The 24,660-nt window shown below is 36.2% G+C and overlaps 1 protein-coding gene across 1 annotated transcript in view; it reads right to left on the bottom strand.

The window, feature by feature from the left end:
- The window catches only part of LOC104147785 (G-protein coupled receptor-associated protein LMBRD2), a 32,389-nt gene that overhangs the window by 6,464 nt on the left and 1,265 nt on the right, over positions 1-24,660 (bottom strand). Inside the window, exons 2-17 of the mRNA XM_068928567.1 lie at positions 17,608-17,837; positions 17,038-17,117; positions 15,703-15,798; positions 14,466-14,633; positions 13,429-13,639; positions 11,564-11,638; positions 10,972-11,085; positions 10,402-10,585; positions 9,331-9,512; positions 8,403-8,536; positions 8,086-8,191; positions 7,225-7,322; positions 5,470-5,573; positions 4,240-4,286; positions 1,901-2,003; positions 636-765 (exon numbers count right to left, since the gene is read on the bottom strand). Of these exons, the coding sequence (XP_068784668.1) occupies positions 636-765; positions 1,901-2,003; positions 4,240-4,286; positions 5,470-5,573; positions 7,225-7,322; positions 8,086-8,191; positions 8,403-8,536; positions 9,331-9,512; positions 10,402-10,585; positions 10,972-11,085; positions 11,564-11,638; positions 13,429-13,639; positions 14,466-14,633; positions 15,703-15,798; positions 17,038-17,117; positions 17,608-17,781 (2,006 nt within the window). The 5' untranslated portion in view covers positions 17,782-17,837. The remainder of the gene's footprint in view (positions 1-635; positions 766-1,900; positions 2,004-4,239; positions 4,287-5,469; positions 5,574-7,224; positions 7,323-8,085; positions 8,192-8,402; positions 8,537-9,330; positions 9,513-10,401; positions 10,586-10,971; positions 11,086-11,563; positions 11,639-13,428; positions 13,640-14,465; positions 14,634-15,702; positions 15,799-17,037; positions 17,118-17,607; positions 17,838-24,660) is intronic.

The following is a 24,660-nucleotide window of genomic DNA, read 5'->3' as shown; positions in this document are numbered from 1 at the left end:
CTAGATAAAATACACACTCATAAATGTATTACTTCCTTCCCAAATATGGGCAGAGCTTACCAGCTAATAAGATACAGGACTCAAGAAATTTGATGTTGGAATCAAACCCTATTATAGACACAGCTAGCTACACTGTGCAATGTGAGGACTTTTTTGCCTAACAGATTCAGATTTTCATTTACTTTAGTAGTTCTAGTCCCCAGGTATATTCCTGGGATTACAGGCTTATCAATACTCAGTTTTACTTCTTGCAATCTTTTATGATGGTATTTCTGTCGGGAAATCAAACGAGCTTTCTGAAATGTTATGAGACATTAAAGAAAACCTCATGTTGTATGTATGCAGGCCATTCTCCAGTTCTTTCACTTCCACATCTCAGATTATGCCAATATACTTCTTGATATTCAACTCAAAGCTAACTCGGACAATTCTACAATACTGAAAAGAACAAATCCCCAGGTTCCAGTTGGTTTTAAAACACTTCCTCTATCATCAGGGAGGAGGAAGAAAGGAAAAGGCCTTGATGAGACTGTTCACAAAACTATCATTACTAAATCATCCCCTATGTGGTTATAGGGCAGAAGACAGAAGATATTAACATCCTTTCATTTTAAATAGAACAGACGATTGCTTACCTTCCAGACTCTGATTCAAGAGGGTCATCATTAATTGAGTCTGCATTAAAATCCAAAGGTTCTGCATCCTGGAGGAGTTCTATTCTATCTCTCTCAGTCCTACCATTTGATCGGGTGTACTTTGATAGTGCTGAAGAGCAAAAAGAGGGAAAGATATTTGTTTGCTATATAAATGCCTTTTAAAGTTGGTATTTCCACACACTCTAAGACCAAAATAGTAATTTTCTAGTATCTTATCCAAAGAGTAAGCCTGATTTAGAGTAGATTCAATATTAAATAATTCTGGCTGCATGCTTTTTAAAAAAGGGCACCTTTATTAATTAATGAAATACAGTTGTTTTGCATTTCACTCTGCCACCTTCATTAGGCATGCCTACACTTTGTTGTGGTGTTGGAACACTGTTATATATGTGGTTAACGTTAAAATATAACTTTAGCTAATCTACCAGTGAAAATTTAGGTTTCCAACTAGGGTAGAAAGGGAAGTCCACCACAATTCTGTCTCAAAAGCACGTTTGAAGCTTCTCCCTCCTGTTCAGTAAATTTCGTAAAAACAGCTTTGCAGCACTTCATTCAACCTGTCACACATGTTTAGTTGTTCAGTTTCATTTCTCATTTGATGTTAGCTTACAGGAGCATATAAAATTTATATAAAACATTCACAGAATGACAAATAAACTTTTTGGTAAGATTAAAAGTAGGCACTACACTACACAGTTGGTTGTTTTAAACGCTTAACATTATTCTTCTTTCTCAAAAGTAACACATGTAATAAACTAATCAGGCTAGTTTCACAGATGTTATTAGATGAACATGTATGTGCTCATATACTAAAATTTCTCTGTTCTAGTTGCAAAAGGACTCTTTCAGACTGAAATAATCAGGTTATTGACCAACAAATGAGAAGCCAGTAACCTATTATATAAAACTTTCAACTTCAAGACATATTCCAAATAAAGTCTCTTTGTTGACCAGTGCTACCCTAATTGCAAGTGTTACATGTCCCATCAGAGGTCCCTCTGACAGACCAGCCAGAATCTCCAACCTAAACTAGAGAGAGGTGTTGAAGACGGGAGGAAATTCAGGACTCTTTTTGGGTGGCTGTAATGGGAAAGATGGCACTGTGCCACAAAAGGGACTATCTCGGCATGCTATTCTAAGACAAACAAGAAACTATTTACTGTTACTTACATAAATAGTATCATGGAGACAAAATATTAAAAAAAAGAAAAAAGAAAGAAAAAAACCCCCACACAACAACTTACGTCTATTTGCATTGGTCTCTGAGAAGCTGGACTCTTTTTGGTCTGTGTGGACAGCTCTGCTTCTAGTGGAATCTTCTCTGTTTCCATATCGCTCTTTCCATTCCTGGAAAAAAGACAAAAAAGAAAACATCAGCTGCAAGTAAAGAACAGCACAACCAGAGCATAAGTTGGATCAAGAGACATGTTAGACCCACAATTTAGACCTAACTGGTCATTCATATCGAAGTATAAAAGCAGTATTTTGAAAATATTACTGCTCTGTATCTTGATACGGGAAGAATTTTTGCTTCATTTTTTTAAACTAAAGATACGTCCCTTTACTAATCAGGTTTCAATAGCTATTCCTTAGAAGAAAGAGTCACATTAAACAAACTATAAATTAAATCTACAAATAAGATTTGCTCAACTGCTTGCTCCAAGTTATGATGAGAAGACAGAGGTCTTTTTTTTGTTTCTTTGTTTGTTGTTTTTTTTTTTTTTGTTTCTGCTTCCACCTAGCGGTAGAATTCTGAAATATCCAGTTGCCGATGGCACAACGAACATTTGAACTGGTCATGCTTAGTAAACTTGCTCTGCTGTGTTTTCATTCCATCATATAATGTTTTAGCATTTACACTTTTTAATATGAAGTATAGTGAAGTATTAAAGAACGAAATGTCACACGCTACTTTTAGGAGACAACTTCATTTTTCAATAGAAACTTTTGCAATGGTTCAAATAACTGCAATATATTTCAAATTTATATCTGGATCCCAGATCATGAACTGGTAGGAACTGGTATACTCAAGAGTTACCGTTCTAATTTATGCCGTGAGCTCTATCAGGTCTCAGCTGCAGAAGGATCAAGAACAGAACAATCATGACCCAGTAAAACACTCAAAAGCCCAAAATGTTTTACGAGTGAATGTGCTACATTTAGTATTTAATACAAACTCAAACAACAGGTAACATCTGAAATTGAAGTTGCTGTTGAAACTGAAATTGTTGCTTAATGTCAGATCATTTCCGAAGCTACTAAATGCATTTGCTTCTACTCGGTTTTAACAAAAGGATAAGTTCTAAAATTATGAGATCTCATTGTACTTACTATATTTGGAGATCCTTTAAGACATCCCCCCCACTCAACTTGCTTTTTCAGGGGTGGGGGGAAAGGAGGAAATCGCAAAAAAGGCCTGCTCAGCATTGGCAGTCATCAAGAACTGAAGGCAAGTATGCTTGAGCTTTAAAAGCCCAGAGTTTTTAGTCACAGTATGATCTTGTCTTTCTCCAGATAGTATTTTTCTCTTCCTCCAGTTAATTCATTTTTTGCAAGCATCTTTTGGATATATCTATTTGATTCTAACTTTCTATATTAAATATCTGACGTCATAAACTAACGAAAAACTGAATTTACAGTTAACTGAAGTTGCCTACGTTTTTTTTTATTCCTACTGACTCAGCCTTCACCAATCTTCCAGTCCAGAAAGCACTAAAAATATGAATTTAACCAAACATTTTGTCTGTGTGTCTAACTAAGCAGTGATGGCATCGCTCCTTCTATCTTAAATGTAATTCCCCCCTCTGAGGAAAAAAATACATCTATGCCAATTGCTTTCCAATGAGTGCACACAGCAAAAGGGAAGTCTGGGAGGAGCCAATGAATTTGACAATATCTCATACAAATCACAAGTGCATCAACAGATACAATAAAACCCTATTTTTAAATATACTTTGCAGTTGGTACACTCGCATGAGGAGAAGAAAGCAAGGTCAGACCTAGCGATCCCAGAGGTTGCCTGACCTGATAGGAGGTGGGAAGTGTTTGGGTTTTTTTTGTTTTTTTTTTTTTAATTAAAAACAGGCTTCCCCTCTGAATCACTCTTTTTGATAAAGTAAATATATTCTAGATATACTATTGGTTCCTAGGACATAACTTTCAGGTTGACAAACTGCATTCCAGTTCCTTCTCAAGTAAATATTTTATTCCAAGCAAAGCAGCATCAGCAGAAGACACTGAGAACAAGCCATGTCAGAATATTCTGCACCCTAGAGACTAGGATACTTATTAAAAAGGGCCTTAGCATAAGGAACTACGCCTGTTACACCTATATGCTCAGGTCCTTCTCACAGCACACTGAGTAAGATGAGCATACAAGCAGTGTGACGACAATTACTCCCTTCTTTTATAGGTAAAATGTAAAATTATCTTTTTTTTCCTCCAGCCAAGACTATTCTGCAAGACTAAACTGATTCCTTCCATTATTTGGACATGTATTTTTTTGCCAAATAGATCAGGGTGAAGTAAATATCCTATCAGATATTATAGTATATTATTATAATTAGTTAAAATAATTTCATACTCTTCTTCGACTTTCACCTTCTTCTTGTCTTTGCCGCTTTCTTTTCTCTAGAAATAGAAAAATATTTGTAGTTAGACACGAGGAAAATCACTACCAACAGATAAAAAAGTGTTTGTGTATATATATGTTTGTCTGTGTGTGCGCGTGTGATATCAGGTGCTCATACAGTTAAAAAAAACCCAAACAAACAAAACAAGAAACCCACAGAGCTGCTGGAGTTTTCCATCAAAATTCATTCACTGTGGGAAAATACCTGAGGTCAAGGCACAACCTTTGGAAACCAGATGGCAAAGCATAGGGAAACTTTTAGAAATAGCTGGAAACAGTATGATAAGAAGAAACCTGAGCATTACCAAATCAAAACCTTTTGCTTAAATTCTGTTTGGCCCAAAAAATGGCCCAAACAGTTTCTGTTAGCATCTGTTCAGCTGGAAGCGTAACATCAGTGTTTAAAAGAAATAGCAATCTCTTGTTTAAGAGAATGAGTGATGCTCTCTCTCTCTTCCAAAAAAGAAATAGTACAACTAAATCTAGATAATTTTGTTTCTAATAAGCTATGAAAGAAGAAGTATCGCAGTGTATCCAGAGATTTTAACTTCTAAATCTTTACTCAAGAACCACAACAGCTTAGAACAACTTTAAAAGATACTTTCAACAAAAGGCTCCTACCACAAATCAACAAGAGAGTCTGAAAAAGCGCTCCAAAACAGTAGGTAATTACAACTCCACAGGATTACAAGCTTTCTGTGATAACGCACGGTAGTTAGCTGAAACTCCAAAAAGAACTAAAGATGATGACAGAATTTGGGAGGGACAGCTGAATGAACATTCCTACACCAAGAAACATTAAAATGAGGTTGTCAATGATAAAAACACCTGAGGTGCTAATTATCCTTTATGACAGATTACATAGGATCTTAGCACCATTAGATTAGATCAGTATTAGATCAGTACTGACTTCAGAGGAGTATCACCTAACTGAATCATAAAACACTGCTTATCTAGTGTCTAAAATTTAGATACTGGAAGAAAAGTTTGTGTTTTATTTTGGGTGTTGATAGTCTGGTACAGTTTATATAACCACCACACAACTGTAAATCTATTGCCCCACTGGTTTTCAAAATACTTACAAACTATTAAGTTACATGCTTTTTTGCAACATTTTAGACACCTTTAATGCAACAATGTATTATTTTTTGTAGGCAGAATAGGATAGAGGATCCAATTTACCTCTTCTGATTAGTTCTTTTCCTTCATCAATCAAATCAGACGTCATCTCGCTATCCCCCATGAACTGCTGGAATCCCAGAAGATTCAAACAACGAGTTCCTAAACTGGTGAAAGCAGAAGGACAGGCATATTCCTTTGTTAATCTACAATGAATAGTTTGGATATATTATATTATAATACAAAATGTAAAATGAATCATTCAAAAATCATGGACAAATCAAAGAAAAAAGCAACAGAAGAAAAGATAGATTATTATACTTATTGAGACATCAAAGTTCAGAACAGTGACAGGTTCTTAAATACAGCTGAAAGTAATGTAATATCCCTACTCAGGGAGATGAGAATGCTGACAGTCTGAGTGTAGCGCAAATGACTTAAAAATAAGACAACTGCTTGCAATTTTTTCAGATATAATTTATGCCTATGATAGCTCACTGACTCTTCTCTGCCAGAGCAAAATTACTATAAAGATTCCATCTATTTTGATTTCTGTTTTCTGAAACTACAATAATATAGGAAGTCACTTTCATCTCAGTTTTCATTCAGGAGGAATATCTGGCATACTCTTACGCTTTCAATTTCCCACCAGAGAATACAATTATTGTTTTTATTGCTGCTGTTTTCCTCTCTCCAAACTGGAACATCTATATCGTTTTAAAACTTGGCTTTGTCATACATTTATGCTGAGAAGTGCATTCCTGTACTATCTGAACTTTAAGACTGCTGGATTTAATAAGGGAGATAGCTTTCCTCATTAGATTTTCATTAAACATTTTGTCCCGTATACATTTCAATTTTTAGAAGGCATGAGAATTTAAGCAAAATAATTTCTTTTTCCTTCATTTTCTTTCCTTACTTTTCACTGTGATGTTCAACACCCAGGACCATCACGAACAAGAACTCACACAAACCGTTTTCTTGTCGCTGACTTTCCTGTTTCCCTTCCTCCCCGCCCCCCCCGCCACTGCTGTATGTCACCTAACCTGAAGCTAGACAGGGAAAAGCTGGGACTGGATCCTTACCTTATTACCTGTAGATGCGCATAGGATATTAATAGACCTGAAGGCACCGAACTACATTCTACATAACTATACACTACCCTCGACTGAATGGCAACATAGGTTTGAAGGAGCGAACACAAATGCAGCCAAATAGGGTCCGACCAAAGGCATCTCATTTCTTACAGTGGTCAAAGGCAGGTATTTTGAAAGAATACAAGGACAAAGCAAACACACCACGAAACTTTTCTCAAACACCCTTCCAATATCCAACAATCTCTGGCTCAGGAAAGCAGTATTCAGTGATTTAAACCACCATGCTTTTAAAATAAAGCCTGGTAACTGATCAGATATTTGTTATGAGTTTGTTAGAAAGTTCATTACCTAAAGTTTCTTCTAACGTTTCTTAGTTTATTAGAAAATCTTACTGAAAACACAGCCTCCTCACGTTAAGTTTAAACTGAACTAGCCAAAATCTAAACGTTTGTAGGCTCTGAAGTTTTAACAGTACAGACCCCAAAACCAAAAATGAAGTTTAATGAAAAAAAACAAAAGAAACCTCAGTTAGGAATTAATATGAAGGATACTTTAAAAAGGTACATATTCCACAAAGATAAATAATGATCTATGGTTTTATGTTTGGCATTTTTATTAGTATGTCACAACTCCAGCGCTGGAAGAGGAATCTGAAATTAACTGAAATTAACGTTATTAATACAAACAAATGCGGAGCATCATAGTCTTGCAAATTACCTACCTGAAGTATGTGGCAATACAGAGAATGACAACAAGCATCGGGTAATATATATAGAATCCATCTGCAATGAAGGATAGCACTCTCATAGATCCCATTATCTGAAGAAAACAAAACAAACCACTAGTATAAGAGTAAATTACTCTAGATATATCCAGAAAGACTGTGACATCTTGCTGTTTTCACAAATACATATTCCTTTGTAGTATGTGAAACATAGGTAACAATCATTTAGTTAACAATTTAAAGTATTACCACTATAGATCTATTTTAGGCAGTTGACCTGAAATGCCCAGCTATAAAAGCAAGGTCACCTCCCAGTGTGTTCACTCTGGGGTTTCTAAGATAATCTTTTTGCCTCACCTGATCCAGAATCAGTCCAAATGTGGTGGATGTTTTCACCTGCTGTAAAAGGAATCTCTGGACTAAGAATCTACTTCCTAGTAATAACGGGAGAGGTGGCTGACTAACCTGCAGAAATTAGCTGTTCAGTAAAATCAATCTCAGTTTTCAGTGGCAAATTAGGTTTGCTCCCAATCCATAAAGACACTCCATATGCTAGAGCTAGTGGAAGCTAAAGCTACCAGAACACAAAGAACAGCTTGCACTCTTCAGCATAATGCGGTACTTTCTTAGCATAAATAGACCAAAATAGAAAAATTGAGCTACTGACAATTACTATGCGTAGCAATCAGTATCTAACTCCCAGTCTATAAGTAGTTCCGCTCTGTTTTATATTAGTGAATATCTGGGCAGGGTGAGGAGAAGGATGTGAACCTTAATAAATCTTAACAAACGTCTCAAAATATTTTTCCTCCTCTCTAAACCACACAGAGGCTTCAAAACCATGCTTTCTATACTTACTGATGTGTAAGCAGTTGGCTGAGTGTTTTTATGAGAGATTGTTGCATCCATATGGGTCAAGCCCAAAAAATTCAAACATAATGGTGGAGTAAGACGGCAAAATAACCTGTATAAGTGTAAGATATAACAACGTTTAAAAACAATTTATCACATTAAAAACACTAATAAATGGTAACTAGATACAACAGGGATTAATGATGAACAGTTTAATGGGATTTATACACATATGATCATAAATGAAAGGATATCAATTAAACTTTAATTGACATTTTTAATTATTTAACAGGAAATCTGCAAAATATATACTGTGTACTCACATTCCACTGAAAAGGAGACTGTACGCATCTGTCTGATGATGCGAAGCCAAGTAATAATAGTTAAATACACGGATCCTGAAGACAGTAGAGTAAACACAGATACTTAGGAAGAAGATGGTAAGAAAACAGGCCATCTGGGGAAAAAAAGGCATCTGAATTTAGAACTCTACTAAAGGTTCTAAGGTTTATAGCCTATGTTTGCAACAGGTTGACTGCACAGTACAACTTTTCATTCTGAGACGGAACAATAACATGAGCTCTAAGACAACACTCAGGAGGTTTTTTCGACTAGTTGAATTGGAGAGTAATATTTGCAACATCCTGCACTTCACATAAGCGTAGCATAAGTTACTGTAGGAACATCTGTACTACTTCTTTCTGTTACGCAAATTAAATTAATATAATTGCCTTGGTAATTACTATGATTGATTTGATATTTTCTTCCCGCAATAGTAAAATAAGTCTTTAAAATTCAACCTGTTTTGTTAGTATAATTGGAATTTTTCAGCTCAGCTCTTCTGCTGATAAATTTGTGCACTCTTATGCTAACCACACCTCCCAGGGCTGGATTTTTAGTCAGTAGCAAATTCATATTTAGGAGAGAGAGGCTGTATACATAGTTGGTTAAAGACAGGTAATACACAAAGTCTAAACACCTAAGTTCCAAACTATTATTTCACAAACTATTCCACATATGTACTACTCAGCTCAAGTGGGTTACACTGTCATGCAGTACTGGAGAAGTGCAAGAAGTGGAAAAAGGGGGACCTTCTCTACAGAAACCAAATTTGGTGTTACGTATTTTAGAGACCTTCTGAAAGCTGACAGCTTATTTACAGAGACTTACTTTAAAATTAGCATAATCTACTATTATTGTAATAACAATCTAACTATAAAGATTTTTGTGGAGTGATTACCTCAAACTTACCTCTATGTATATATAATTGTATGTCTTTTCTGCCAGCTGTATGAAAACTGCAAATAGGGATAAAACGGGTTTTGTGCTGAAAAACGTGCACTCCGACCACACGACAATTACAGAGAACGTGGCCAAAACAACTGCAAGAACCCTGTAAAACCATGGTCGTAGAAGACATTCCCAGTACCACTCTGGAGGGGGGGAGAAAAAAAAAAAAGACAAACGCACACACATAGACACATCCCAAATTGATTAATGTAAATTACAATACCAGAAATGGAACTGCTCCAAACTGTTACAAACTTCTCACACTTGCCCTTAAAACTAAGGCTGGAATCTGTGGAGTCATTCGCTCAAATTCAGTGCTTTTCTGATGCCCAGAGATCTAGATGAGCCCTAAGGAATCAGCTGGAGAACTGGGGGAAAAGGGAGTGGGATTTGGGAGGCAAGTTTTGCAAAAGGATTTGGCAGGGAGAATGGGGAATAGAACAGAGCTCTTCACTCTGAGCCCAATTACTATGGGTGATCCATTTTTTATTTGTTAGTTCCTCTGTTGGCCTCTAGTAGGCAAAGCTTACGCTATAAAACCATACTGACATAACCTAGCAATAACTCATCGTTAGTATACAACAAATCAGAAATTAAAACAGAACGAGGAGAAGATACCTTCTAAGAAGATGCACAAGGAACTGCACCTCCAAATATTTGGTGTAGGACGGACAAGAGTCCTTTCCTCCCTTTTTAGTAGGAAAGCTATGCCACCTCAGTGATGTCCCACAAACACAGAAGGTAATCATGATCCCCTAGCTGAAAGTTTCTATTCTTCTTTCTTCTTCTAAGGTTTCTAAGTTTTCTATTGCTATTACAACACCTGAGTGTTACTTAGTTTGTAGAAAATTTAAGCTTCTGGTCAGAATCACAAACGCACAGCTGATGGCTATTCCATCACATAAATGCATGAAGATGTATGTTTGCTCCCCTCTATTATAATTAAACTGTTAACATAAAACAACCTAATTTTCTTACAGAATGGTACCAGTTACTCCTTTACATATCCAAAATCTGCATGACAGCACTTACCAACGGTTGGTGTGTAGAAATACTGAAAAATTTTATTCTCTGATTCTGGGGATTGAAAAGTATGAACAAACTGGCGACTTGCGCTGGTTTCATTTTTTGCCACATCTTCTAGATAAAAGGCTTGTTCTAAAAGAATCTGCCACTGGACCTGTGTACGACGATGTCTCTGCACTGAATAAATTACCTATAGTAAATAAATTCCAAGAAATTACGGTTACAACATCCTTGATCCAAAAAAGTCTTGTACAATCCCTCAAAAAATTCTACATCACAGAACCGCAAAGATTAATTCTGTAAACTCACAAGAACAGGTAGTTAACTCTGTTAAAAGAGATATCATAAGAGGACTATAAGATTCCTGAGTTTCAAAGCTCTTTGATCATCATCTATCTGGAGGTCAGCTGGGATACTAAACTTCTATGTTTTCTCTCACTGCAGAAAGTTTCCAGAAGTAGCAATCCCAAATCCCACTATACTAAGCCAATCAGGCATCACAATGCATTGAAATTCTTAATTTGACTGTCATTTATTCTCAGTACATTAGCATAAATGGGACATTTATCAATATACCTGCTTGTGAAGTTTGACCAAACTTTTTTCACTTGGATAACTGTTCTGTCTTTCATCAAAATCTTCATAATCATCCATGTTCCTACCCATTCTTTCCTGGTACTCTGTAGGACACTGGAAGGAAAAGGAAAACTGACTGGAATATGAAAAAGTGGTAGTGAGTTCTCTTTGTTGCCATTTTTAAATATTCTGGACATTTCATGCCTGTGAAATGCTCGCTCTACATATGGATTTTCCTTTTTGATACCAGCTTAACATTCTTTATTTCTAAGATAAGGCACTTGAAATTATTTACCAGAAATATTTACCCGTATTTTGCATACATTCAGAATAAAGCACATGGCAGAGAAACAGATAGAATATTCTACATTGCTCATTACACTATAGAAAAAAAGTACTATTTTAAGTAATCAACTGTTATAACTTCTGTTTCTCAAATACTACATATCTCAGAACGCAGTAAGCAGATAAATACATACACTGTAAGAAAGCACTGCATAAACAATTTCAACTCAAATGTGGTCAGCGGAAGTTATAAGATGCCAATTAGAGACTGTAAATTAAGATAAAGATGAGGATGAAGATTAGTTACCTTTTTCAGTATCGTATCAACACATTTTCTCAAAGGGTGATTATACTTGATACTTTCGTTTACTTTACGGACCTCCTGTTCACATATACACACACACACACAAAAAAAAAAGAGTTGCTTCACTATGTTAAATATATAAAAAAAAATTTACTGGGTCAGATAAGAGCTCCATCTTTGTGAATTGAAGCAATAAGGATCACAGACTAAAAATCAGCAGAAATTCCTAAGTCACAGCTTTTCCTACACATCTAATATAAGAAAATTAAAGGAGTACTTACAAAGAAGATATATATTTAAAAAACCTACAACGTCAGCGTGCAAACATTACTTTGCAAATGTGTGGAGGACTATTTTCTAGGCAAGAATGTTGAAACGGAAAATACTTTCTTGTTTTAGTTGTAGGTAAAGAGGAGGAGTTTCTTTCTTACCTGGTTTAGTTTAACATTTGTTACTTTAAGCAGCTTGATAAATATCCTTTTACCCTGCTAAATGTTATATCTTATCTCCTGCTTATCTCCAGACACTTCATTCCTGAGGCTGTTTGTTATGCCTCAGTAATAAACAGAGGCTACCTAATGGCTAGATAAGTTTTGTCAAAACTGGTTCTAACAGCTGATCAGCCTTAGTGACAACTAGATTTTTTTCTTCATCCTATTGGCAATGCAGAGATAACCAACCTTTGGATGAAACTAAGTACTCACGTCCAATCTTTTAGCAACTGCATTTAAAAAAAAGGTACCTAAGTTGTAGGAATTAGGCAGACAGAACTGGAAGAACTGTATTTATTTAGTCTCAAAGGGTGGCTACATGAATATAGGTGATCCTTCAATTTATAAAAGGCTGTTCTAAAAGATGAATGTTAACTGTGTCTGAATCCCTCTGACTCTCCTGAGGGAATGATCACAAGAAACATGCTTAATCTGTTGCAAAGAAGTTTTCTTTATGGGGAAAAAACAAACAAACAAACTAGCAAGAGTGTCTGTCAGGGCCAGTCCTAACATATTCAACCCTGTCAGGTAGGGTGCTGGACTAAGAAATGTTGTGAAGCTTTCTCTAGTACCGTATTCGTACAGTTTTATGAATTTCCCTCTGAGAAAGGAGAGGGAATGGAAGCCTCAATTAAAAGGGGTGAGAGCTAAAGGACTGCGATTTAATTACCGCAGCAGAAATTTATATTTGCAATGAAATTCTCAGTCAGTATTGGCATTTTTAAAATTTTTAAAAAATTTCAGGAGCGTCAATGTTCCTATGAAAGGAAAAAAAAAACCCTGGTGGGGGAAGGGAGGCCAAGATTTATGCAGTCTAGTGCAATTAGTTTTAGAATCAAGAAAAATGCAAAAAAAATGAAACAGTAGTGCCTCTCTCAACAAAAACTCTCTTAAAAAAAACTTTTTGTTCTCCAAATGCACACAGTGCGGTCCTACAAATCCAACCTGGAAGCTCTTCTTAAGATTCCAGAAGTGTATCGGGAGCAGAGTACAAAATAAGACACGCACAACTTGCTTGCATGAACACTAGCAAAATATCCATATGCTATATCGTCGATTATCACTCTGGAATGTTATTCATTATCGACCAATATTAATTCAAAGAGCTCAATATAAGAACAAAAAACAAAGGCTGTTGAGGTACCATGAGATATAATTTCTTCAGGTCAGGCACTATTTCCCTTTTGAATTTTATGTAGGACATTTTTTAGTGTCATGAAGTAGCACACTATGATGATACTCTCAATTTACTTCAAAGCAAATTCATGTGACTTAAGTTTTCCTGCCACAAATGCCCCCCCCCCCCACCAAGTAATTCAGATATGACTAATGGCAGCCTCCACTGTTTATATTTCGTAGTGAAAGCTAATTACCTACCTCCATAATATCCTCTAAATTCTCCTCTGCATCTGCTTTTTCGGTCATCAGTTTAGCAGCTTTGAAATAGGTCTTCATGAGAAGATAACCCCGTTTGGCCCCATTCCAGTGAGAGCGGGGAATTTCCACCAAACCATAACCCAAAAGCAACACGAGAAGAAAGAGACCCCAAGTGTTTGCGGCTGCTATCCCAATAGTCTGAAGTTGGTTCCTGCAAATACATAAATAAACAAACATCCCCCCTGACACACACACAGAAAGCAACCTTGAAATATCAGCACCCACAAGGTGTGCAAACGTACAGGAACAAGTTTAGTATCAACTGTAATTCTGCTTGTTCAGGAACAATCTACTACTTTGCCACATTTAAAGCTGCTACGATTTTTCCAGGTCTCCCATGCTTCTGAAAGAAGCTCTTTTGCCTAGAGCGCCCTCTCTGGAGGGAAACAAAAAAGCTTGTTTTCAAAGGAGTCTGTTGCTTTAGGAAACAACATGAACTTAGGATATAAACTGAGACAAAGCATCACTACAGGAAACAGCCTCTTTCAGAACCAGAGATTTGTGCTCAGCAGCAGAAGTTGAAAGTAACTAGGCAGTAAACAGTAGTGTCTACTCCTGTATATAGCATGAAAGACTAATAGCAATGTTACAAACATCAATTACTTTGACTTACCTTAAGGCCTTTAAACAGAATCTTCAGTAGACATAAATGCTACACAGGAAGTACTGACACACTTTTTGAAAGGTGTTATTTTCAAAGCACTGAAAAAGTTTTGCGAATGCCTTTGTAGGGAGGAAGAAAAAAAAAAAAACACCACTGCAAATATAAAGGGATCCCTCCACCCTACATATGAAAACCAGAAAACCCGAAGGAAAAAAAACAAATTTAAAAACAGTCAAAAAATCCCTGCCTAGAAAAAAAAAACAAATTCTCAAAGTGTCTAGCAAAAAAAAGATGCATTTCATCTACAGAAGATATATCTGTGACAATACATTTTTTAAAGAATTTGTGTAAGCGTATACAGCATTGTTCTTACCATTGCAAATTGAAGTTGGGGTTTACAGCCACATATATTAAAAATGCTCCAAAAATCAGCAAGTAAGTGCCGTAATAGATTGCATTCTCAATCAACGCAGTTTTAATCTTCCCAGTAATGGAGAACCCTCCTGATCTAGCATACGATTGCATGAAGGGTAAAAGAATCCTAGGGAAAAAAAGCGAGCAAAACCAACACAAATCAGCCAGACAAAAAGAAAAGTGTATCAGTGACAAGATACCAAGATAGGGCCTTTAACTTGAAAATTCCCAAGATTCTAGTAAAATGTGTTAGCTATCCTATATTTTTGTTCTAGATATACTGGTCTGATGGCAAGCCTTAAACAAATTGTAGATAAAAACAAGACAGTTAGCTTTACCATAGAAAACCTCTTCTAATGAAGAATTCACTACAAAAGCTGATCTTCCTGACTGAGCTACAAAGGTAATAATTCGATGATAGGCTGATTAGAAACGGTAAATCGATCTAAACCAAAGGCACAGACATTCTGTTGGCTGGAGAAAGGGGGTACTACCTTGCCTAACTCTTCAGATCCTCTAGACACATTTGAGATACTTCAGCAAAACAATGGTCATTCATAGAACTGCATTTTATGCACATACACATTAAGGAAAAATACACTCTGTAGATGAAAGTACTACTAAAGAGAGAGATTTTATAAATCTTAATCTGTAGCAATATAATTGTTATACCAATATGGTCAAGAGCAAAGCCAGAGATCAAGAACATGAAGTTGGGAATGGAAAAAACACGCTTCCGAACAGTGAGAAGTTTAAAGAACTTATCTTCTGCATGGAGGCCCCGGAGAAAAACGTTAATATGCTTTTTGCAAAGCTATCTGCAATAAAACCAAACAATTTACAGTGTAACCCAGAATTTGCCCAACTTATTCATATCATTATTTTGGTGTCCTGTTGCCTAAGAAAAAATAAAAAAATCTTTTCAGACTACCTCCCCATAAAAAAATTTTAAGCGCAAACTGGTCAGTTTCTACTACAAAAGTGAATCAGGGTAAATAGTTGTCACGTGAAGAGGTGCAGAAGTGGCGTATGCTCAATTTAATACACTAATATTTAGAAAACTTTCTTCACTAACGAACAACATACGTGATTAGATAGCTTTGTGAAACAGTGATATATAATCTTAAGGAGTACAGTAAGACTTAAGATGTTATAACTTTATCATGGTCTTTGTTACATTCCTTTGCCTTACTTACCATGTTAAAAACTGTGATGTCCAATATACAACACGCCAGAAAATTGGCATAATTCCATTAGGAATATAACTCCATGGTTTGAAACATTTTTGCTTGCTGTAGTAATGTAAGATAGCTTAATGTTAGTTGTCGGGTCAAGAGTATAGGACTTTTTTTTTCTATAAATTCCTCTATCTAGAAAAGGCTTTGCATACGGCTAGCATGTAATACACACTATCTTGAGTCAGCAGTCAGCCATAACACCTTAGAAGAGAATAAACAATCACCATTAAAAATATTTACCATTCTTCTTGAAAATTTAAAAACTTTTGTTTAAAAGTTTTAAGATCTGAGCTATAGCAACACAGCACCTACCCAATTATTACTAAAGTTGATCTTTCTATTTGGCATCCTCAAGCGATATACACTCACCAGCATCTTCCATAAGTATAGGTTAACTATAATTACAACACTATTAAATAGTTTTCAAATCGTGTATTTACCTAATTATGTTTAATTAACACACACAGAGCAGTCTTAAAGAAAGGCTAAATGTTAATTCAGCGAGTTTGGCCCTTCCCAGATTTTCCATGAATAAACAACATCTGGATATCCTCCACTTTGGGGTAACATAACTGGCAACACCTTCCGCACACGCTATCAACTGACATCTTAAATGCTCTAATCATCCTGCAGATACCTAACTACACTGCACCTAGCTACAAGATGCAGAAACGGTAAATGAAGGCTAAACAGTGAACAGCCACAGGAAGAGTCCCCTTTTGCCTACGTTCCCCTAAATTTGGGGATTATTTCCTTGCTGCCAGAAGACAATTAGCAGCTATTGTTACTTTTGCAGAATGTCATTCAGGTAACAGTAATTATTTTATAAGCAATAATATATGCTGCTTGCATTTAAGATAAGCCTACTCATCTCATTCATAAGGTATAAAATCAGATTTTCAGATCTAAGGCTAGGCTTTTAAGATCGTGGAGGAAAGATAAGCATTCAAAAGGCCTCTCCTCATGGATAACCAAGTTTGTTCAAAAAGCTTAGTTCTGTTGCTTTAACAAAAAAAAAAGGAGAGAGGAAATTTAGTGAGAAATTAAAAAAAGTCAGAGCATTTAGAAAAAAATCAATTAAAACTAGCATTATTAAGCATAAATGCCTAGCAATAGACACGGATGCATTTTTCTTCACCTTCTCTTCTCTCAACCAGCCTTCAAATGTCACACCACGCAGTTAACACTTGTTTATTGATCTTAAAAACACAGTACCCTTCCATCATTTTTAAAAAGACCACCATAAAATACTTCTTTAAAAACAGTCTAATGAAGAAGACATACAGCTCGTACCTTGGAGCAAGCGTAACGTAAGAGCCATTACTTTCCGGAGGACTGGAGTTAACAGCAAGTTTGCAGCGATTATATATAGTCTATAAAACAAGTAATTTTACATCAATGACCACAACAAGGCACAATATTTATTTAAAAATAACAAGTTGCATTTTGGAAGACATGTCTTGCACTCCAGTTTTACACTTGAGAGCAATTAAACTAACAACAAGCAAACCCTCAAATAAACAGACAGCTTGCAGGGCCAGTAACAGGAAAACTGAAAGTCTTTTTATATTGTTTAAATTAAAAAATATATACTATAAACAAATAAACAATGAAAATTTTAAAACAAACTGAAGTTGACCTGTCTGATGAGAGCAACAACAAAAGTAAGAAAATCAGTTGTAAACAGAGAAACTGTCAAGCTAAAAGCAATAACAGTATTTAGTTTATTTTAACATTATACATTTGAAAATTCTATTTTCATTTAAAATTTCTATTTTTAAGGTACTTTGTCTTCTGAAACTGTGAATTAAGAAATATCACATATATATTTTATTTAAGTAGTAAATCTTAGAAGTTTCTCACCGTGCTGACATCCAGAGGCAGTATAAACACAATAAGAAAGCAGAGATACCAGGCCAACAGCGTTGCTATGATCACCAGCCTATGTTGTTTCTTAAAGTCTCCATATCGATGAAGTAGGAATAAAGCCAGAAAAAAGACAAACACTATCTCAAGGCCCAAAGCTGCACCGCTCATTATTGAACGTTCACTCCAGCCACACAGCACAGCTCAGCTAAGAAAGCGGATCAGAACTGCAAGACAAGAAGACATTTCACTACATTAAAACCTCTGGAAGATACTCATGCAGAAAACAGAGCTGTGTACCAGACATTTACTGAAAACGCTAATAGCCTTTGCTGGTACACATGACAAGAACTCTGATCAGATGAAGCATGAGATTTTCAGCAAGGTGCCTCTGCAGAAATCACAGTATCATGTCACTTCAATTTTGTCATTTTAGCAACATACTATGAGAACTCCTCTCAGTCTTCTTGATATATAACAGATCCTGAAGTCAAGTCACCATCATTGAATAAGACTATAATAACTTTTAAGATTAGTGTAAATTGCAAAAGAAAGTCAACGCGGTTCCTTTTTTATTCTAGAAGAAATCCATTTATTTGGAAAAGGATAGACAGAAAGGTTTAAGATGAAACGTGTTTCTGGAAAGCTAAGAAAAAAATTTTTAAATGGACGGTTTCTCAACTATGCATTTAAATCCTCTACTCAGAGTTAACACAGCATAAAAATACAGTAAGTATATGTTAGTCTACTGGTGATGTACCTTTAAGATGTGAAAGTTCATGTAATAAGAGGCAATACGCTAGCTAGTTAATTCATCTTCCTGTGCCACTTCTGCTCTTCTTCAGAGAAACACAGGTCTCCATTCATTCATTTGTTATTAGTACTGTTGTGATATATTTTTGCTTTGCTCACCTTTTGGATTTATTTACTCTGTCTTACAGTCAGGGCTGTTTGGAACGCCTAGAACTTCGGACAGGCCTGCTATTATGCTAAGGGTCAGTTAGCTGCACAAAACCCAGTTTACACACAGAAACAGGCAGGACCACATTAGAGGCTAAATCCAATAGCCACAAAAGTCAAGGAGACTCGGTTCAGGGTTAACTGAATTAACCCTGAAAACACTGGCAGACAGCATAAAGAGTCATCCAGTTGTTAACTTCTTTGTTTCTGAAGCACACACAGATTGCCCAGCGTGCGCATGCGCACACACACGCGCACAGATTACCCAGCACACACACGCACACACACACACACACACACACACACACACACTCTTAGAACCATCTCTTTAATCTCTGCTGTACCTCTTGGCCTTTTGCAGGCATTTTCCTGCAAAAAATAAGCCAGTTGGGGCAGATCTCTACTGCTTTACACTAAAAAGGGAACAAAAAAAAAAATCAGAAACAGTATTTCATTATAACAAAAAATGCAAGTTCATGTGAATTATTATCTATAAAATATTTCTAGAAAATGAGCTGCTAAAAGCTTCTCGTTCCAGAGAATTTCCAAAAGGTCAAAGTCTATAAGCCTGGTAAGACAAATAAGCTCACAAAATTGGTCCATACTGCACTGTGAGGATCATTCCCTAAGATAAAATAGTTAACAGCTTGGTATCTAGATAAAAATACTAGGAGAGCTGAAGAATTATTACATTTTATTTCTAGGAAAAGTAACTGATGCCAATAAGTAAAAGTATCCAAAAAAGCATTCACAAACCTAGCATGACCCATTACAGAAAATTTCATCACCTTGCTATATGGCTAGTTATAATGTTTCTGACCTTTTTAAATATTCATCGTTTTAACCTACCACTTCATATATTTTCCCCACACAATTTGTTCATTTCTCTGCTCAGAGAGACTGGATTCTCCATTAAGGTTGCTGCTTCAGCTGGTTTCATGTAATCAAAATAGTTTTTGCTATGGCTTCCCCAGTTGTATTTTCAATGCATTCACTTTTCACCAGAATTTCACCAGATTTTAAAGAAATGCTATTACTAGTTTCCCTCAATTTACTTTTAAATCTCTTCAAAATTTGTCAAAGTAAACCACTTCATTTATTAATCTCTCAGTACACTACCTAGCAGCCACGATATGTATGAGAGAACTAAGCAATGAAAAGTGTCTCATTTCCAGTAAAGAAGTCCACAGTTTGTGACACCAGTACTTCCTAAAGGATAGGCTGGACAATAATTCTGTGAGATCTCCATGAAGATTTCCCATTTTGCTGCTTTTACGCTTAATTCTCAAATAGTTAAAGCAGTTTGGCAACTCTATAATGGCTTTTACATAGCGTTTCATTTTCCCAAAAGTTGCTTGAACTACCTTCTTGTATCTTATCAAAGATACGTACATTTACGTTTTATCTTCTCGCTCTCACCTAACAGGTCAAAGCAGCCCCTTACTGTCTGCCTGTACATTTTTGCTAGCTCATTTGTAAATCATGAATCCGGGTTACCTAACCTATTTCTCAATAACATATTCTAAACAAGTTCTTGCCTGTTCTATTGTACTATTCTTATTTCCTCAGCAAAGAGAATGCCTTTTTTATTTATAGTACAGCAGTAAATTCCACAAAAATATAGTATTTATTCTGCACTCATATTGACTTCACTAAGGCAGTGCTATCTGACCTATATAGGTGCCCATTGTAGGTGTACCTGATGCTGTGAAAATAAATTATACACCATACCCTCCATTAACCACACCTATACAATTTTATACTACAGTCACACCTGAAGAGCTGCAATTAGGGCAGAAGAGGAAAAATTATTGTGCAAGATGCTGCACTCAGCTACTGCCACAAAGGAACTTCCAAAAAGATTGCAAGTCTTGTACTGAACGTGCTAAAATAGAGAGAGAATCGAGTCTTACCACAACTTCAATCTACTCTCAAAGACAAAAGCAACTCTGCAGTGTCAAAACAAACTACACATTTTTCTGCTCTTTACCTGGTTCCTGTTTTAACTTCAAAGTAAAAAATGAAAGGCAACATTTTTACCAATAATGGTAAATGGAGTTATTGTAAAACAATGCATACACTTCAAAATTGCAGCTCAAAACTTGCAGATAGAAACGAGCTAAAACTATTTCTGAGGACAGATAGCTTAAATGGGAAAAAAAAAATCAATAGGGTGAGTGAGAAGCACAGTGCTTGAAAGCAGCTTTTACCATGAACTAAATCCTGCTTAACAGGACAGCCTTAGTTGCCCCTGCTACTAGAATTGTGACACACTTGTATTGCACCTTAAAACACATTACTGCAGGTTATAAAGCCATGCTTTCTTGTGGCAAGAAACATTTGCCTCTAAACCTGGTTGCTAGCTCAACGCAGGGCAAGTTGCTTACTTGTAATTGTGCTTCTTCCTTTTATTTAGACAGGTTTCTCACTATTAGTTCGTAGCTCCCTAATATCAGCTGGCTGAAATTCCGAGACACCTTAAAGAATTTTCTGCTGCGAGCAGTGAACTACTTTACATGGGTTCTCTCCTACTGCCTTCTTAGTAGAACTTTCCATTGCATAGAAGATGCTTCTACTAAGCTCTACAAAGAGTAACAAAATTCCTAACAGTGGAAACAAAATAGAGAGCAAGAAAAACACTAATGAAAAATAATTCCTTACTTCTGAGAAGCCACCTCTGAACGATATAAATATGAAATGTTCACCTGTAAAGACAGCACGGTAAGTAAACAGCTCCTTGCTCTGAAGGGGAGAGTATCTATTGGGATACTTCTACTTCATTTCTGGAGAATAAGGCAACTATGGATTAAGATAAGTGAGTTAAGGTCAAAAACTGAAGTACTGGAACCAGAAGTGCAATTTAACCATTAAAAACCAAGTGTATGCATCAAGAAAGCTAAGGATTTTGTGTTTTTTTTTTTTTTATTCAAATAGATATAGGCAAAAATACTATGTTTTTATTTTATGAATGGAAGAGCTTGGTTACCCCTCTATAGGGGCAAACAACTTCCACAATTCCTGGAATCTGAGATGGGATCCTCTTCTGAATTCCAAATCCAGCTATGCACTCTTCAAGTGCCATACAGGGCCCAGTTCACACTTTAATAACTGTCGTGGAGACTCCCTACCATGAATCAACAGTCTCACGTTACTTTGCCAACCTCAGAATGAACCATGTTCATGTCATCTACATTACAAACAAACTATTCTGCTTGGTACAGAAACACTCAAGTTACTAAATGAAACAGCAGAGAATGAAGCACACAGTCTCTTTGAGCTTTTACACAGCACCAATCTAGTAACAAAGGCGTTCTGACATTACATTCTTAAAGAATATCTAGAAAGAATAAGGTATATCTGAAGAAAGGACCCTGGTCTCACTGAGGCGGACTCCAACACCACTTTAACCAGGAATCTCAGATTAAACTGTAGTGTAGCATGGTCTTATCCTTTTCAAACTGTGCATGAAATCAATTTATTAGTACACTGTTCATTTTGGAAACTAATGTAATTACTCCTTCAATCTTTCCCAATTGGTCTAAGATCTCATTTTCTACAGCTTTCTCACTGCTCTCCTCGACACTCTTCCCCAGCTTCTACAATTGGCTGTAAACCACACAATATTCCACCTAATGCCTGAGAAGGGCTGAACTAAGGGTAAAAATTGCTTCACATGTCTTACTGAAACGTATAAGTAGAAGCTTAACCTGCATGAGGTTCACTGCACATATTCAGTTCACTATACCCCCCAAATTCTTCACCCTTAAGAAAGACAACACTGTTTTCCACCCTGTATTGGGGTAGTTGATTACCCCTGCTTCAGAGCCTTGCATTACAAAACTCCACTGATCTCTATCTCTTCCTCTTTCATAGCCTTCATCCCTGAATCTTCAAGGCACTTTGATGTCCACTAACACACTCACAGGTGCCTGTAATCCCTCCTAGCTTTGTGCCCTCTTCAGTTTTAGTAATAGCATAACTTCATTATGGAAATTCTTTGAAAATACTGAAGAGTAGTCGACAAAGGAGTGCCTCCTTATTCAAGTAGCTTTGCCCCCCACGCAACAGTAGTTCCCAAACTGTGCTTTTCCCTAGTTTGGTTACAAAAACATCATGAGAAACAGAATCAAAAGTCCAAATATGGGACATCAACTGATTCTCTCATATGTAATCCACCTGCTAGTCTATTAGGGAAAGAAGTTAGATCACTTTTACAATTTGTCCTTGGCAAACTGATGCTGGCTTTTACTCATTATTATGCTCAAGATGCTTACAAAATTGGGTTTGTTCCAGGATTTTTTTCAGAAACCAGAAATGAGGCTGACTGGCCTGCCACTCTCTAGTCCTCCCTCCTGTTCTTTAAATATTAAAGACAGCCAACACATTTCTGTTCTTTATAAGGTTGGTACCTCAGCCGTTTCGAAACTACTTCATCCTTTGCACTTCTTAAAGTAATCTTGTGTAAAGTACATCAGATCAAACAGATTTGGAAAAGTTACATTTCTAAAATTCTTGGATATTTTCAGTTTAGCCACTTTGGAAGAACCAAGTGGCTAGAGATTTCCCTGTCTTACTCTATACCTGAAACTTTTAATACTGTAATTACATCAGAAAAAAGTAATCTTTCACCAAGGAAGTTACCAAGCTATGAAAGAGATACGAAAGATGGCAACAAACAAAACTGAATGAGAGCCATAAAATACTGAGAGAAACATCTGTGAGATGGCATCTCCCATCTCAAGCTGCACTCACAACTCTGTGATGACTATAAAATGAAAGCTGCTCTCTCCAGCAAAATATCAGTGGTCAGTTCAATGGTGACCTTTGCCTTTCCGTCAGGTGACAATCTCCTAGTTCCTAATGAGTTTCCTCCAGTATATCTAACTTTGCAAAAGATAAATATGGCCTGCCACGACACCTGTGATAGGTTTCTCAAGACTGCCTTAGTCTGTAGAACTATGCTATTAAGCACACTGAAGCAAGAACCCATTTTACAGATGTGCTTAAACCTTTTGAACTGCCCCATAGCAACAATCTTTTAATACTTCCATCATTAAACAATAAAATATTAAAAAATAAAACTTAACCTCCCCTTACCTTCTCACGTTTTAGAAATCTTAAAAAAAGAACAAGAAATCAAGCATCATTTAAAAAAAAAAAACCCTTCAGCCATTTTCATATCCGAGTCTGCTTTTTTGTGTGTTCTTGTGTGTGTGTGTGTGTGTGTTTGTTTGTTTGTTTTTAAAAAAAACTTCCTTATTATGCAGTGTCCCTTCCAGCTTGGGAAAAATAACCTCTAAGATGAATCAAGAAAACTCATTCACATAGCTTTGCTTTTCTAGGAAACGCTAGCCCAGCTACATCCTGACAGATATCTTATCAGTATCTATAACTTCAATTATCTTGAAATGAAGAAAAGACTTAAAAACAGATTAAATTTTAAATTGTTGGCATGTAAACATTTAGGAAAGCTACAAGTTTTGGATCTGCTAATGACAAGCAAAAACTGTAATAAAATGTTGCATTGATTACATTCAAAATAGCAGTATTCTCTGATCTGGTGGGAAACCTTCTCCTTAGGAGCACTGAATAAAAGACAAATAGTTTACTGAGGTAGATAAGGATGTTGAAAAACAAAGAATCAGCAGTACAAACACATGGTAAGTTCACTTGCTTTACTTGGCACTGTCTAGTCCTCAAATACTAAGTGCCACAGAGGCTGATGCTTTCAGAGAAGAGAGTACTATGGAAACGATATATTGAAGAAAACAACCTATTTGGAGGAACTAAAACAGAAGGTCCAAAAGCTGTCTACTTGCCATAAGAATCTAAAAAAAGAACAGAAATTGCTATCTGGGCAGCCTGACTAATGCACCCACAAAGAACAGGTGTTGTTGTAAGGAAGGCAAGGTGGTCAGTCACAGGATCAGAAGCCTTACTCTGCAGTAAGATAAACTTAGGTTATTCGGTAATTTAGCGCTTTTAGAGAAATAATTGTATTTTATTCTTTTCACCAAGTTCTTCTGCATTCACTTTCCCATGCTTCAACAGAAAAAAGAGAATATAAAAGAGTAAGAGCTGAAAGAAGAA

The sequence above is a fragment of the Struthio camelus genome, chromosome Z (assembly GCF_040807025.1).
Source record: "Struthio camelus isolate bStrCam1 chromosome Z, bStrCam1.hap1, whole genome shotgun sequence".
Taxonomy (NCBI): domain Eukaryota; kingdom Metazoa; phylum Chordata; class Aves; order Struthioniformes; family Struthionidae; genus Struthio; species Struthio camelus.
Note: the sequence above shows the minus strand (reverse complement) of the source record. Positions and strands in the feature narration are given on the sequence as shown.